General features: G+C 47.3%; 1 protein-coding gene across 5 annotated transcripts in view; it reads left to right on the top strand.

Moving 5' to 3' along the window:
- Positions 1 to 13,504, top strand: part of EEF1AKMT1 (EEF1A lysine methyltransferase 1) — a 29,258-nt gene extending 15,754 nt beyond the window's left edge. For 3 of the 5 annotated variants that reach the window (XM_027064510.2, XM_027064513.2, XM_027064508.2), the window contains exons 3-5: positions 1,437 to 1,519; positions 6,186 to 6,466; positions 8,518 to 8,811. In XM_027064510.2, the coding sequence (XP_026920311.1) occupies positions 1,437 to 1,519; positions 6,186 to 6,466; positions 8,518 to 8,660 (507 nt within the window). In that variant the 3' untranslated portion in view covers positions 8,661 to 8,811. Of the gene's footprint in view, positions 1 to 1,436; positions 1,520 to 6,185; positions 6,467 to 8,517; positions 8,812 to 13,337 lie in introns of those variants that run through there. The other 2 variants (XM_027064512.2, XM_027064509.2) reach the window with 2 other exon arrangements.
- Positions 13,505 to 14,312: the final 808 nt, after the last annotated feature.

Genomic DNA, 14,312 nt, shown 5'->3' with positions numbered 1-14,312 from the left:
TTTGACTTTGAAAGCCATGTTGGTGCAGCACATTGATTAAAAGGAGGATTTTTATTTTCTAGAAGGGTGTGAGGAGAGCCAAAACACACAGCTGTGCCCTGACAAGGCTGGAGTGAGGGAGAAGGGCAGCTTGGTAGCCAACTGCCGAAAACTGTACCCAGATCAAGTGAAGTAGAACACCACGCCCCCCACCCCCACACCATGTGCGCGTGTGTCCTGGGGCTTTCCTCCAGCTTCCTAAGCAAGGAGGGCCGGGGCTCGGCATTGTTCTGCAGCTGCGAATGTTTAGACGTGAATTCATATTCACATATATCCAAATGAATATGTACATTCTGTCTTCAGAAACATTTATCTGCCTTGGTGTTTTCTAGGTAAACAGCCACACAATGTGCAAATGTTAGCAGTTTTACTTCTTTTTTGACTGTCACTCGCTTATTTCGTCTCTTGCACTAATGCAGTGGCTGGATCTTGCAGTAGAATGTTGAATGAGAATATTGAAAGCAGACATTCTTGCCTTCTTTCTTATCTTATGGGGAAAAAATAGATCTTTCATTTTTGTAAGGCTGTTGGTTTTTTCTCGATGCCTTGTATCAGTTTAAAGAAGTTCCTTACTATTCCTGCTTTTCTAAGAGGTTTTTTTTTAATCATGAAGTGGTGTGGAACTTTGTTAAATGTTTTTTGGTTTGCACTTGTTGAAATGATCATATGTTTTGGAAATGTTTTCAAAGCTGGACTTAAGAGCCATCAGCGGACACTGGCCGCACACACTTGCCTCCTCCCACCACTGGCTCCTGGCACGGCCATTCCAGAGGGAGGCCTGCTGGAGAAATGGGCCTATTCCATTGCAGGAGAATCCACTTTTCCCCTTTAAAATTTAATTTAGAAACGTGAGTGGATGATTAAGGATCACTAAAAAGTTGAAAGAAAATCGGTAACCAGCGTGAAGAGAAGGAGCAAGATGACAGCTTACCCCTAAGGGAAAAGACAAGTAACTCGGGAAGTCCTCATAAGGTAAAGAGAGGAGGCGGTGGAAAAGGACCACGGACTGAGTTTCGCTCCTCTCATCCCTGTGGTGGTATTTCACACGTTCTTCCATCCTCTGTTTGTGGTTCTGCTAGCGGGTAGTTGATCCTAGAGGCTTAATCAGACTCAGGTTCAGTTTTTGGGGGCAAGAGTCACACAAAGGCGGGAGTATGTTCTTCCACCAGCAGAAACGTTGACCGTTGTCTCCTTCTGTGGTGTCAGCAGCCGCTGGTGCTCAATGCCTAGATTCCAGTAATTAGGGCCTTCTGTTACTTAAAATAATTCCAAAGAATAGTTAGTTTTAAAAAGAAAAAAACACTTGAAACGTATGCACATTGGAGTGGTAGACGTACATTAAAAGGACGGAATGTATGGCAGTTGTCAACTGATTTCAAGTCACTGCTCTGTCACAGCAGTTGAGCCAGTTTTGGTACAGCCAGGAGACCGCTTTGCGACTTGCCAAGGAAGCCATTGCAGCCGCGGGAGAATGTGGCAGGTAAGGTCCGGATTTTGTTTCTCTTCTGTCTTATCTGAATTGATACTGAATACGTCCTTCCAAAATGAGCAGCGGTTTATAAGAAGTGGGAACCGTAGCTGTAGTCCATGGTTTGCAGGACATGACAAATTGAGAACTGCTCCAGTGCTGAAAACTCAGTTCCTAAACAGGAATACAGAAATCCGTTCATTGTAAGATGTCCTACCTCTTCTTTATTTTAACATTTTCTAATCTGTTTCTTACCTTTATACTCCTAAAGTTTGTTTTCCTTTTAAAAAGAAAAAAAAATTGTTTTTTTTAATGTTTATTTATTTTTGAGAGAGAGAGCGAGAGCATGCGCTCACGCGAGCTGGGGAGGGGCAGGAAGAGAGAGGGAGACAGAGGATCCAAATCAGGCTCCGCGCTGTCAGCGCGCAGAGCCCAATGACATGGGGCTCGGACTCACCAACTGTAAGATCATGACCTGAGCTGCAGTCGGTCACTTACCCAACTGAGCCACCCCGGTACGCCTAAAAGAAAAAAAATCTTAATGTTTGACTTCTGAAGTTTTAAAAATACAGGTTTTCTTTTCTGTCACTTCAGTTTTTATCAAAATTTTCACATGCATATAATTAACGTCAAATGGTCCTACCAGGCTTGTTCAGAAACCATATCCATGTTGCTCATTTGCCCCTTGTGCACTCCCCTCCCCTTTCCTGCTCCCTTTCAGGGACGCTTTTGGCATTTACAACCATATTTCTAAATACATGCTTATATTGGCACTTCTTGACCTGTCTGTCGCTTGTAGACGTTATTTCTTTGTCGTAGACTCTAAGCCTAAAGTACTCTCTTGTCCAGCGAGAGAGCGGATGCAGGATTAAAAGCGAGAGATGACTATTGTCCGGGAAAGGACAAGAGCCCTGAATAAGGGTCCTCGCTCCGTTTTTATTAGGATCAGAAGGCTTACAAACATGGTGGTGGACGTGCACAGAGACCATGAATCTGTGAACATTAACTCATGGACGCGAGGGAAAGGGGGTCTTGAAGATATTCGGGTTTAGGGGTTTGGGTTAATACAAAACAAAATCCTGGGGGCTGGCCAGCGGAAGGTTGTTTACAGCGGACATGAGGCCCCACCTCTGTTTATTTTAGCTAGCCTAGGGGCTGAGACAGGTAGAGCAAGTAACCTCAGGGTTAACAAGGCACCTTTCTTTTGTGAGTCAGCTCCTCACCTGCAGCCTGCAGCCTAGCAGTCTAGAGCCCTATTTACCTGTTTACCTAACTTGGTCCTTCCTTCCTGTGAAAGCAGCTTTCTGCTGTAGTACTAAATTGGGGGGCACTTTCGCCCTGAATACCTAATCTTGCTTACCTCATATACCTTTGTCTTGGGGGCCTTTGCCCCCCTCTCTGTTCTGGGGGCCTTTGCCCCCCCTCACTTTATTCTGGGGGCCTTAGCCCCTCTTCTCTATCCTTATTCACCTAATCTTGTTTACCCAAACTTGGGTGTGAACATCCTACGGCTTTGTAATTCTCGATGCCTTGTTAACGCATTGGTGCAAGCCCAGGGAAATTTCTAAGCTTACTCCCCACATTTCTTGACTTCTCACTATGGAGCGTGAGGATTTAGCTCTCTCTCATACTCCACAGCTGCCACAAGTAGGCATGCTTTTTGTTCACACTCCTAATAGATTTATCCTCATCTTGGTTAGAACAGGGTTTATATTATGCCAGCATAAATGTTCTTCACAGTTGAACCTTATTCTTTTCCTTTTCTGTATAATTTTTCATTTTTCTGAAGAAAATAATTCTATTTTGTATGTATTTCTGTGTCCGTATCATAAATTAACTTTAAGACGCTCCACGAATCTCCTATCAGTAAATTCAGATGTGTTCCAACTCTGTGAAGGAAGTTACTCCCAAGGCTTTGCAAGCTGCTCTTATCTGGACTCGTTGATGTCTGGCTTTGCTACAGGTCTTACTTACCTTGGTGTTCCCTTCACCATCATGCGTCAGAGCCTTTTGCCTCTCTCTTGTTCTGGGTTCCTGTTTCCTGTACCCTAGTTCTTAGTTTACAGCCTTACTTTGGTTGGTACATCCTTCAATAGCTTCCACAGAAAAGGTACATGGGAGGGAAGTGGTTAAACCTTTCGTGGCTACAAATACTTTTATTCTATCCTTCCCCTTGGTTGTGATAGTTTTGTTGGGTATCTCTTCCAGGTTTTGAGGGCATTGCTTCATTGCCTCCAGGTTCCCGTAGGTGCTGTTGAGAAACCAACGCCATTCTGATTTCTTACAGGAAAACCTGTGTTTTCCCATCCCTGCCCACTACAAGCTTAGGGTTTTCTCTTAATCCCAGGATTCGTTGGGTCTTGCTGTGGTGCTCTCATCTGTACTGCTTGGAGAACCTTTCATTCTTTTAACTCAGGTCCTTCAGTTTGGGGAAAGTTTTCTGTCACAGTCGCAGAGGGGCAGACACCTAGAGACTTGGGGTAGGGAAGAGAATCCCGGGAATGAGCTTCTTAAAGAGACCTTTCAATGAACCCTCCTATTCCTAGCCCCACCTTCACCCCCACTTCTTGAGTGACCTGGTCCTGCAGCTTCCGGAGCCTCTGAGGGCCCTCGGACGTAAACCAGGTTGCTTCTCAGCTTACCTATGACACCTAGTTTGGGATTTGGCTTTTTTGGGTCCACTGTGCCAAATACCAGCTATCCCTTTGCTTTGCTGCTTTTTTTTTTTTTTTTTAAGTTTATTTCTTTATTTTGAGAGGGAGAGCGAGCAGGGGAGGGGCAGAGAGAGAGAATCCGACAGACTCGGCAGTGGCAGCCCAGAGCACAGCGCAGGGCTCGAACTCAGGAGCCACGAGATCACGACGGCAGCCGAAGTCTGACGCTTAACCTACCGGGTCACCCAGGAGCCCTGCTTTTCTGCCTCTCTTAAGGGGTTTTTGTTTTGCTGGCTGGTTGGTTTGTGTGGGGTTTTTGGTTTTTGTTTGTTTGTTTTGGTCTCCTCTTGAATTCTCTTTGCTCTTGGCGGTTTATGCTTAAACAACAAAACAAAAGAATTTTACTCATGTTTTATTTAGTAGGTTTTCATGAGGGAGCAAATGTAAATGAATGTGCGATGTCTGCATCTTAAACTGGAAGTCCTAAATTTTTGGGGTTTTTTTGTTTCTGCTGCTCTTTTTCTTTTAACATTGTATATAGATGCTTATTGGGTTCTTCTTAATGACAGTATTTACACATATTTTCTTTTTTTCCATTAATAAAGGGCTTTGGAAGAAATTTATTTTTTTCTGAAAAGCATCTTCAGTATTTTTTCGAGCTCTGTCGTAATATTCAAAATGAATAGTAATAGTAGCACTTATTGAGCCCTTTCTGTGCGCCCTCTCCACTGTTTGCGTGCTCTCGGGGGACGTCCCATTTAAGCCTCCATCATACTCCCCATCGAGACTCCAGGGCTCCGGTCGCATCCCCTGCGGAAGGTGACCTGTTGCTGCATGATAAAGGTCACTGCCTCCCCCAAGGTCATCGCCATCCCGCTCTCAGTCCCTGTTGCACCTCAGACCACTTTCCTTTTGCCCCAAGTACGTGCTTTGGAATTGCGTGCAGGTCTGTGGTGACAGACTCTCGGACTTTGCTTGTCTGAAACTATCTGTAGTTCACCCTCTTTCTCAGAAGATATTTGCCTGGGTCGTGGCCTGTTATCTTTGAGCACAGTGAGGACATCGTCCCACGTCCTCTGCCTATCTCCTCACCAGAGCTCTGGCAGCACCTGGACTGGGGGCCCTGCTGGCCCTTGTGTCCCTGGGCTGGGACACGCGTGTTTCCCATAGAAGCGTGTGTATCATCGCCAGAGTGTATCACACGCTTCAGTGCCCTGGGGCTGAGAAGGCTTTTTAGCCAGGCACGGGGACCCACCCGGTCCGTGGAACATGGTTTCTGTTCAGAGATGCATCTGCTAGTTTTAAAGTAGCTTGTCCGTACTGCGATTGAATTTTAAGGTATCTTTGCAGAAAACTGGAGCTATTGAGGCATCATTTGGGATTTTTCTTCCTAGATTATGAATATTACAAAGTAACATCAGGGGCTCCTGGGCGGCTCAGTTGGTTGAACATCTGACTTCGGCTCAGGTCATGATCTCGCAGTTCATGAGTTTGAGCCCCACATCGGGCTCTGTGCTGTCAGTGTGGAACCTGCTTTGGATCCTCTGTCCCCCTCTCTCTCTGCACTTGCCCTGCTCACTTTCTCTCTCTCTCTCTCAAAAATAAATACTTAAAAAAAATAAAATTTTTTTAAAAAGTAACTTCAAAAGAATTAATTTGAGACTAAAAGTATTTGAAATAAATGTTGAAATGAGGACCAACATGAAAATAATAAGCAAATTTAAGCCTTGGGCTTTCTAACTTTCTTGCTAATGTGTTCCTAATGTTTTACATTTTTTACTAGAAAAGCACATTTATTTATCCTTTCATACCTTATGAGTTGCAGGATTTTTAAACACCGTATTCCTTAAAAGCGAAACAGTATAGTTTTCTCTTGAAATTTACTGCCTTTACATTAGCTTGCACTGTGATTCCCTTTGAAGAGCTGAACACAGGACCTATTTTTTTTAGTGAAGCCGTTGTTATTTGATACCAGTAGCTCTCCATTAAAGATCTTCCATGAATTTGTTCCTTTTGTTTTCTAGAATAGCCTGTGTGAGCGCCCCCAGTGTGTACCAGAAACTGAGAGAGCTACACAGAGAAGACTTTTCTATATACATCTTTGAATATGACAAAAGATTTGCTATATACGGAGAGGAGTTTGTCTTCTATGATTACAATAATCCATTGGATTTACCTGAAAAAATTGCTGCACACAGTTTTGACATCGTAATAGCAGATCCCCCCTATCTCTCCGAGGAATGTCTCAGGAAAACGTCAGAAACCATCAAGTATCTGACTCAGGGCAAGATTCTGCTGTGCACAGGTAGGTGCCGGATTGCACGACTCACGAATGTTGACCAGGAGATATTCCAGTCTTAGGTTCCAGGAGTTGGAAGCGATCTTAGAACTCAAATCCTGAATCCACCACTCACTGTGTGACCTCAAGCAAGTTATATAACCAGTCTCTCTGTGCCAGGTTTCCTTATCTGTAAACCGGGACTGGTAACACTACCCTCCTTTCAGCGTTATTGGAATTAAGTGACATGATACACACAGGGTGTGGTCTGGCACATGGTGAGTGTGCTCTGAGTGTTATTTTTACTCACCCTCATCAGGAATAGTAGCAGTGTTTGATCCAGCCTTACATGTGATGAGAGAAATGTGGAATTGATAACGTTAAGCTGAATTGCCCAAGGTCACAGAGCTAGACAGTAGGTTAAATTGATCTCACCAGCAGAAGAGTTTTCTTACTGGGGAGAGTGGCGTTCTTTCTTAAGGTGGACATGCGGAGCGTTGGCGGAGAACTAGAACGTCACCTCATGGTCTGTCTCCTTGGGGCGGCCGGCGTCCAGGGCCCCTCAGGCTGGGCCGAGCCGGGAGCAGAGCTGCAGGGGGTCTCTTGTCCCTGAAGCTGGGGAATTGTCACGAAGGTGACTCTGGTTGTCACAAGTAATATTTACCTAAGGGTTATCAATTCAACGGTTGTTGCTAGCCCTTTGTGCCAGCTGCCAGGCGGGGGCCCCGGCTTCGTGGAGCCTACCTTTTAGTTTTAGAAGATGGGCTAAAAAACGTAACCGGACAGATGGGAGAGGTGATGACCAATTCTGAGAATGTAGTGAAAGAATCAGAAGGGCCCGGCAGGCACTGAGAACCATGAGGGGTGTCCTTCAGGCCGGGCAGGCAGGGGTTCTTAGAGGAGTAGCACTCCAGGGGAGACCTCGAGGGGTGGCCCCCAGGGCCTGTGGCCCCTGGTTCTTAGAGGGGTGCGGGGAGCCCTGCCCCATCGCGTGTGCCGGTAGCACGGCTGGAGTGGGGGGAGGGGGCGAGAGGGTCCCTTACAGGTGACAGCTGCCATTGTTGGGACCTTCATTGAAAGCTGTCGGCCCCCAACTGATGGGACCCAGTTTGCCTCAAGAAGTGCACTTTCACTCTGCGCCGGAAAGGATTTAGGGCACAGGTGGGAGCAGGCCCTGTGAGGGCGTGTCCAGCTGAGACAGGCGTGGACAAGGTGTGGCAGTAAAAAGGCGGGCGGGGGTGGAGCGAGGTGAAGGCAGAAGAGCCCGCTATGCTCGGATGTGGAGGGAAGGGGAGAATCTGGGGCGAACCCTGGGTCTCCTGCCTGTGTGAGCTGCACAAGCACTTTCTGCAGTGGGGTGTCTCGGGAGAGGTGCTCAGAGACACCCAGGGGCTGTGTCCACAGCGGTGGCCGTGGGCCAGGCCGTGGGTGGGACGTGGGGACCAGTCAGCCAGAAGCTGGTGTGAATGAGTGCCGATGAGTTTGCAAGATTAGATGTGAATGAGAGTGGGGTTCTTGACTCAAAGTTGGAAAACACTAGTTCCTAGTAATTATTTTTACTCTCCTTATGTTACTTTGTGGAATGTGCCTTTATTTCTAAATTTCTAAGTGTCTCAGTTTTGTAGAGGTAGGAAAACTGTTTTTTAAAAAGGAGGGGCGCCTGGGTGGCTCCGTCGGTTAAGCGACCAACTCTTGATTTCGGCTCAGGTCATGATCTCATGGTCGTGGGATCGAGCCCGGAGTCAGGCTCCGTGCCGAGCTGAGCGTGGGGACTGGGATTCTCTCTCTCCATCTCTCTCTGCCCCTCCCCCACTGGTGCATGCACACGCTCTGTCTCAAAAGAAACTTAAAAAACTTAAAGCAAAAAAAAATGTTAATTAAAAAGGAAAAAAGTAGGTAATTTGCAAATTTGTTGAAGAAAGTGAAAAAGGGTATAAAGAATTGACCTTCCCCCATATTTATTGAGTGATATGATCATCTCATTACCTCGCGTATTCTAGTCTAGAACCCCTCACCCCTCGTGGTGGCACAGTGGTTGGTATTTCAGGCTTCGAGTTCACTGGGTTTGTTCCCTTCAGGTGCCGTCATGGAAGAAGAGGCAGCGAAACTTCTTGGCGTGAAGATGTGCACATTTATTCCAAAACACACCCGGACCTTGGGAAATGAGTTTCGCTGTTATGTGAATTACGATTCTGGACTAGACCGTGAAATCTCAGTGTAGATAGTAACATAACACAGTAAAGGATCCTATGTGACGTTTCTCTCTCACTATTTCCTTGGTAGATTGAAAAGCTATAACCTCCTCCTGTCCCCTAGAATGGGGCTGGCTCTGGCCTGATTTCCAAAATAAAGAATACAGCATCTCATCATGACTTCCTTGTTGCCAGGGCTCGGGATGGCTTTGCCAACTTGAGTCTGTGGATTTGTCCTGGGAAGAAATCTTAGAACCTGTCTAAAATCCGCTCTCCTCACCTAAGTACAGGTTAAAGCCAAAGTACAGACAGCTTAGTGGCTTGGCCAAGGCCTGGATTAGGACCCAGGCCTCTGCCTCAGGCCATCTGCCCCCTTAACAGGCCCATTCTGGCTCTCCCCGATGGGCTGCTGATTCTTCTCGGCAGCTTTCCTGGGGCATCGCAGGACTTGTGAAGGGGACCGTCATCTGATCTGCCCCTGAAGGAGATACCACTTACCTCCGTGAAAGGAGGTGATGATTCTTGGAAGTAGTATTAATTCATAATCCTCGGAACTAGAGCCTTCTGGATTTTTCCTTCTTGTCCCTATTTATGGAGGGATGACAGGAGCGCAGCCCGGGTGCCGCACGCTCAGCACCCCCCTCCCCCGCACCCTCAGCTAAAGCCACGTCAGCTGCTCCGAGCTGCCGAGAAAGTGCCATCAGCAAACCAAACACTACAGCAAAAAGGAGGTGAGAAGTCTGCTGGCCTCTGTTGTGCTGCAGAAACTGTTCATCACGCATCCGCATCACAGAACATGCCTCTTCAGCTACCCAAAGGAATGATTTGCTGATGCCTGCCACTGGATGGATTTCAAGGGCCTTGTGCTGAGTGAAGAAATCCAGTCCCCAGAGGTTACCTCCTGTGTTTCCATTTATATAACAACATTCTTGAATGGAGAGCAGATTGGTGGTCGGCAGAGGTTACGATGGGGGTAGGGGGTGGGTGTGGCCATGAAAGGGAGACCTTCATGGAACTGGTCTGCATCTTGACTGTGCAGCGGTGACACAAAACTCCGCAGACGGTGTCACGCAGAACACACGTGCACACGCACGCATACCACTGGTGAGCTCTGAGTCAGGTGTGTGGGCGGTACGGATGCCCATTCCCTGGCTGTGGTCCTGCGCTTATGTAAGATGTTACCACTGCGGAGAACTGGGGAAAGGACACACAAGACCTCTCTGTAGTAATTCTGCAATTTCCTGTGAAGTCAGAATCATTTGCAAATAAAAACTTAAAAAATAACCCCTCTGGGAAAGGAATAACACTTCCCACCTCACGTGACTCGCTTTGCTATCGAAACGTGAAAGGCAGCAAAATGTGTCGCTGGCCGGCAGAGCTTTATGTTCTCTCTGACCTGGTTTCCGGCAGTTTCCCCGCCGAAGCGCTCTGGCCCCAGGTCCTCGGTGGGGCGGTGGACCCGCAGTGCACGTGGAGGGGGAGCGGGAAATGTTGGCTCTTGAAAATCGGCGAAGGGGGGATGGCCGCTCCCCGCGGGAAACCCCGCCTGTCCCAGAGAGCCTCGTGCGTGTGCCCAGGAAACGGGGGGGGGGGGGGGGGGGGCTTGCCTCCGCCTGTTAACTTTTCAGTCCTCTATTGTTCTACTTTGGGATAAGTTTTCATTTACTTAAAAAAAATCACTTGGTATTTTTATGAGACATTTATATTTTTATCGGTGTATCGGCACCTGGCACATGTGAAGGGTTCAATAAATGTTCTTTAGAAAATAACCCCCACCTTATTATTTCCTCATGAGTCAGTTTAGTAAAAATTACCTAGGCCACCGACAAATAAATGTTAGTAACAAATCATGTATACAAACGTAATGTGTAACTTAGGAATTGGGGGCACATAGCAGCCTAGAAATACAGAATTTTAGCTTTCCTAGAAGTCTAGCCTTTAGATGACGAAGAGAAACCTTATTCTTTCACAGAGGGTGGGGGAGGGAAGGGACAAGGCTCAGCGCATTAAGCCTGCAATCACGTTGAATAACAGGCGGCCAACGCGTGTTTTATTGCTGCGGACCCCTTGCATGATTTCAATTTTAGGAAACCTGTGTTCACACGTGGCCGCTTCTGGATTTCATCAGAGGCCGGCGTCTCTACCTCTGGAGTCTTGGGAAACACGAGGCGGGGCTGCCGTGCCCCTGGCCTCTGGCTGGCACACACGGGGCACAGGAGCAGCGGGGTGGGAGGAAGGGGTGCCCATGCTGCCCGGAGGCCTGGAAGTAAGCTTCCTGAATTCTTGGGAGCACCCTCGCCTCTCACACCCGACCAAAGCACTTCAAAAGCTGAAAAGGACACGTTTGTAAAGTCCTTTGCTAATTCAGAGATTTGCACCGAGCCACGAAGTAACCATAGTAGGAGGGGAAAGAGGGAGGATGATAGTATCCGGTCTGCTGACCGCCGTGAAGTCCGTACAGCTACTCGGCTGCGTGTTTGGGGGCGATGGGAACGCGGACAGCTGGAACGAACGAAACGCCGGAGTCACTTTTGAAGCCCCGTTTCAAACGGACACTTCATGCTCTTCCCTTTCTCAGAGCAGGAACCGGGGGCCAAGAATGACCCTTCTCTCCCCTTCGCCTTTGCTACAAGACATGCTGTAAACCGCGAAGTTTGGGTCATTGGCCCCTGCAAGCCGAGCTGCTGGCATTTGTGATGGGTGTTGATCGCTATTCCCAAACGGTTCCGTTTTTCTAAAACAAGCATACGGCGGAGATACTGTCGGTTGGTTGGAAAAAATCTTCAGGAACCAGCACGGTGTGTCCATTCCAAGGGTGGCCACGGAGCTCTTCAGCGACAGACAGAATCCCTTGACGGAACGTAGTCACCGTGGCACGTTTGGAGAGGAGGGAAGAAGCTATGGAAGTCTCACGGGCGGAGCCCGGGACCATGAAGTCCCACATCCACCCAAGGCCCGCTGTGAACTGTGGGGAACAATAATCAGTGTCCTGGAGACCCGCAGGGGGAGGGGGAAGCTGCTCAGTTGAGGCCAGGGAATTTCCCTATTTGATAAAACAGTAATGACCTCTCTCCGCTCCAAGGAAGAGAAGGAAAAAACCCTTTAGTTCTACCAAGAACAAAATTCTGTCCCAATAAACTCTTATTACTCACTGAAATATCTCCCATCACCCCCCTCTTACTCCAACATATTTTTTTTTTCCAAATTTTTAATTCCCATTAGGTAACATTTCTATCTGGTCCAACATATTCTATCTGGTCGCTGCTGCCTAGTGATAGATTTTGTAAACTTTTATACAAAAAGTCATTTTTTAAAATGTTTATTTTTGAGAGAGACAGAGCATGAGCGAGGGAGGAGCAGAGAGAGGGAGACAGGGAATCCGAAGCAGGCTCCAAGGCTCCGAGCTGTCAGCACAGAGCCCGACACGGGGCTTGAACTCATGAAGTGCGAGATCATGACCTGACCTGAAATCAGACGCCTAACCAACTGAGCCACCCAGGAGCCTCACAAAAAGTCATTTTAATGATACATACTTGCTAAAGCAATAGGCATAACCCGGAGAAAGAACAGCTTGGTATTTTTTTAAAACATGGTCAAATCTTTTTTTTAATGTATTTACTTTGAGAGAGAGTGTGTGTGTATATGCACGTGCATGGGGGAGGGGCAGAGAGAGAGAGAGAGAGACAGACAGAGAGAGAGAATCTCAAGCAGGCTCCACGCTCAGTGCCCAGCCCAATGTAGGGCTCAATCTCACGACCATTAGATGGTGACCTCAGCCGAAATCAAGAGTCGGATGCTCAACCATCTGAGCCACCCAAGCTCCCCAACCTGATACTTGTTTTTAATGTCACTTGTAAATCATTGAGGCCAATATGTTCTAATACCTCCTGTGTGCCAGGCACCATACCAGGTGCTTTACAAATGGTGTTCCGTCCTCACAGTGACCAAGGAGGCGGCACCACCCGTTATCAGTGAGAAAAATGGGGCTTAGATTCACCGGGCAGCACTTCCTGTGAGGAGTGGCCCACAAACACCCAGCTGCTCGGAGAGCCAGTGCCGGTTATATTTTCGCTAGGGGTGGAGACTGCACCTGGCTTACAGGTATCTCCCAGGGGCTCAGTACCTGGAACACGGCAAGTGCTCGAGAAATATTAAGTGTATGAATATTCCATTCAGAGAAAAAATACAAAGGAAGGTTGCTTTTCTGGTTCTATAGAATGGAAAGCTAATTTCTTCCACTGGGAATGTGCTACCTTTTCACAAGCTACGTTTAGGTAAGCTAATAATACAATACAATCGTGATCTTTTCTCCAAATGTTTATTCTCCTCTGATGTTTGCACTATTTATATTTGAGGAGTAAGTGGAAAATGTTACCCAGCAGTGGCAGTGACTGAACAATTACCCAAACCAGTGGTTTGAAAAGCACTTTTTAACTTACGAATTTGATGTTGTTGAGCTAGCAATGCAAGTTTGCTCCAAACCTTCTGCTTTCTGGACAAGAACGTACTCCAGATATACTACCACTAGGGATACCTTTTTTTTTTCCACATTCACCACCGCTTCAGAGGTGGAACGGAGAAGAAATTCCCAGACTGTCTAGACCTGTCCACAGCTAGCACTTTCAATTTTGAATTTCTGATTTTTTGGAAAATCTGGATTTTGCTCAGCAATGTGTTTTTCATGTACAACTTCTGTCATTATTTAGCACAAGTTGAAAGTTCTCTCCGTGAACCTTCCCTCCAGATCGAACTAAGGCTGATTCTCGGCAACTAGGAAGCTAAAGTTCCGGGATTCGTGCAGCCCCTGAAGCTTGAGAGTGAAAGACACTTTTTGGTTTGGCTGGGGTGTCACGGAAGAGAAGACAGACGGACTGCAGGAGCAGTTGATCTTTCAAAGACCAAATGAGACTTAATTTAAATCTCAACCACGGAATTAAGATAAAGTGGAGATTGTTAGCTTCCTCTGGAAACCAGCCGAGCCCCAAGAGAAACGCACGCGGCCAACGTACCCTTCATCCACCGTTGCTTTAATGATTTAAAAAGAAATTCTCGCTTTTACAAATAATGGTGTTCAACCTACAGAAGAGACTATGGATTCAGCTCACGTCGCAGGGTGTGAAAAAGAGGCCCCCAATACCGACTTCTGGGAATCGTAAGTTGGCCGGCTTCTCCCATTCGCTAGTTCCTGAGGCCCTGAAACTGAGACTTGGATTCTTGACACGTGGCAGAGACAGCACATTCTACCTCTCGCCTCATCCCTCCACCTCTTACTCGGCCCCACTTGCTTTCAAAGTGAAAACAAATGTTCAGCTGTATGAATCTGCGGCCACATGTATGCTCCTGAACAAACCAAGTCCGACATCCCTGGAACCCCTGGCCTGGGGGCGGCGAGCGGAGCCCCGGGGCTTCCCTGTCCTCCGCGCGGCAGCCTGCGAGACCTTCAGCGGAAGCGGGTCACATTTAGCCCCGTCCGCTCTGGTGTGGTCAGCGACTGGGGCCTGGCCGAATCCGGGGACGGCCACCGCGCCAGCCAAAAAGTTTATCTGAAGATTCCAATCGTGCTTCTGAAAAAATCTTGCCAGAGCAAGTGAAAAGGAAATGGTTAGAAAATGCACGTGACGTAAAAAGTTCTTAACAGAATTGCTCAGAACTCCTTCTATAAAAATAGCTTTTCCTCCGTT

This window comes from Acinonyx jubatus, chromosome A1 (genome assembly GCF_027475565.1).
Source record: "Acinonyx jubatus isolate Ajub_Pintada_27869175 chromosome A1, VMU_Ajub_asm_v1.0, whole genome shotgun sequence".
NCBI lineage: Eukaryota > Metazoa > Chordata > Mammalia > Carnivora > Felidae > Acinonyx > Acinonyx jubatus.
The sequence above is the reverse complement of the archived record's forward strand: the minus strand, read 5'-3'. Positions and strand labels throughout refer to the sequence as shown.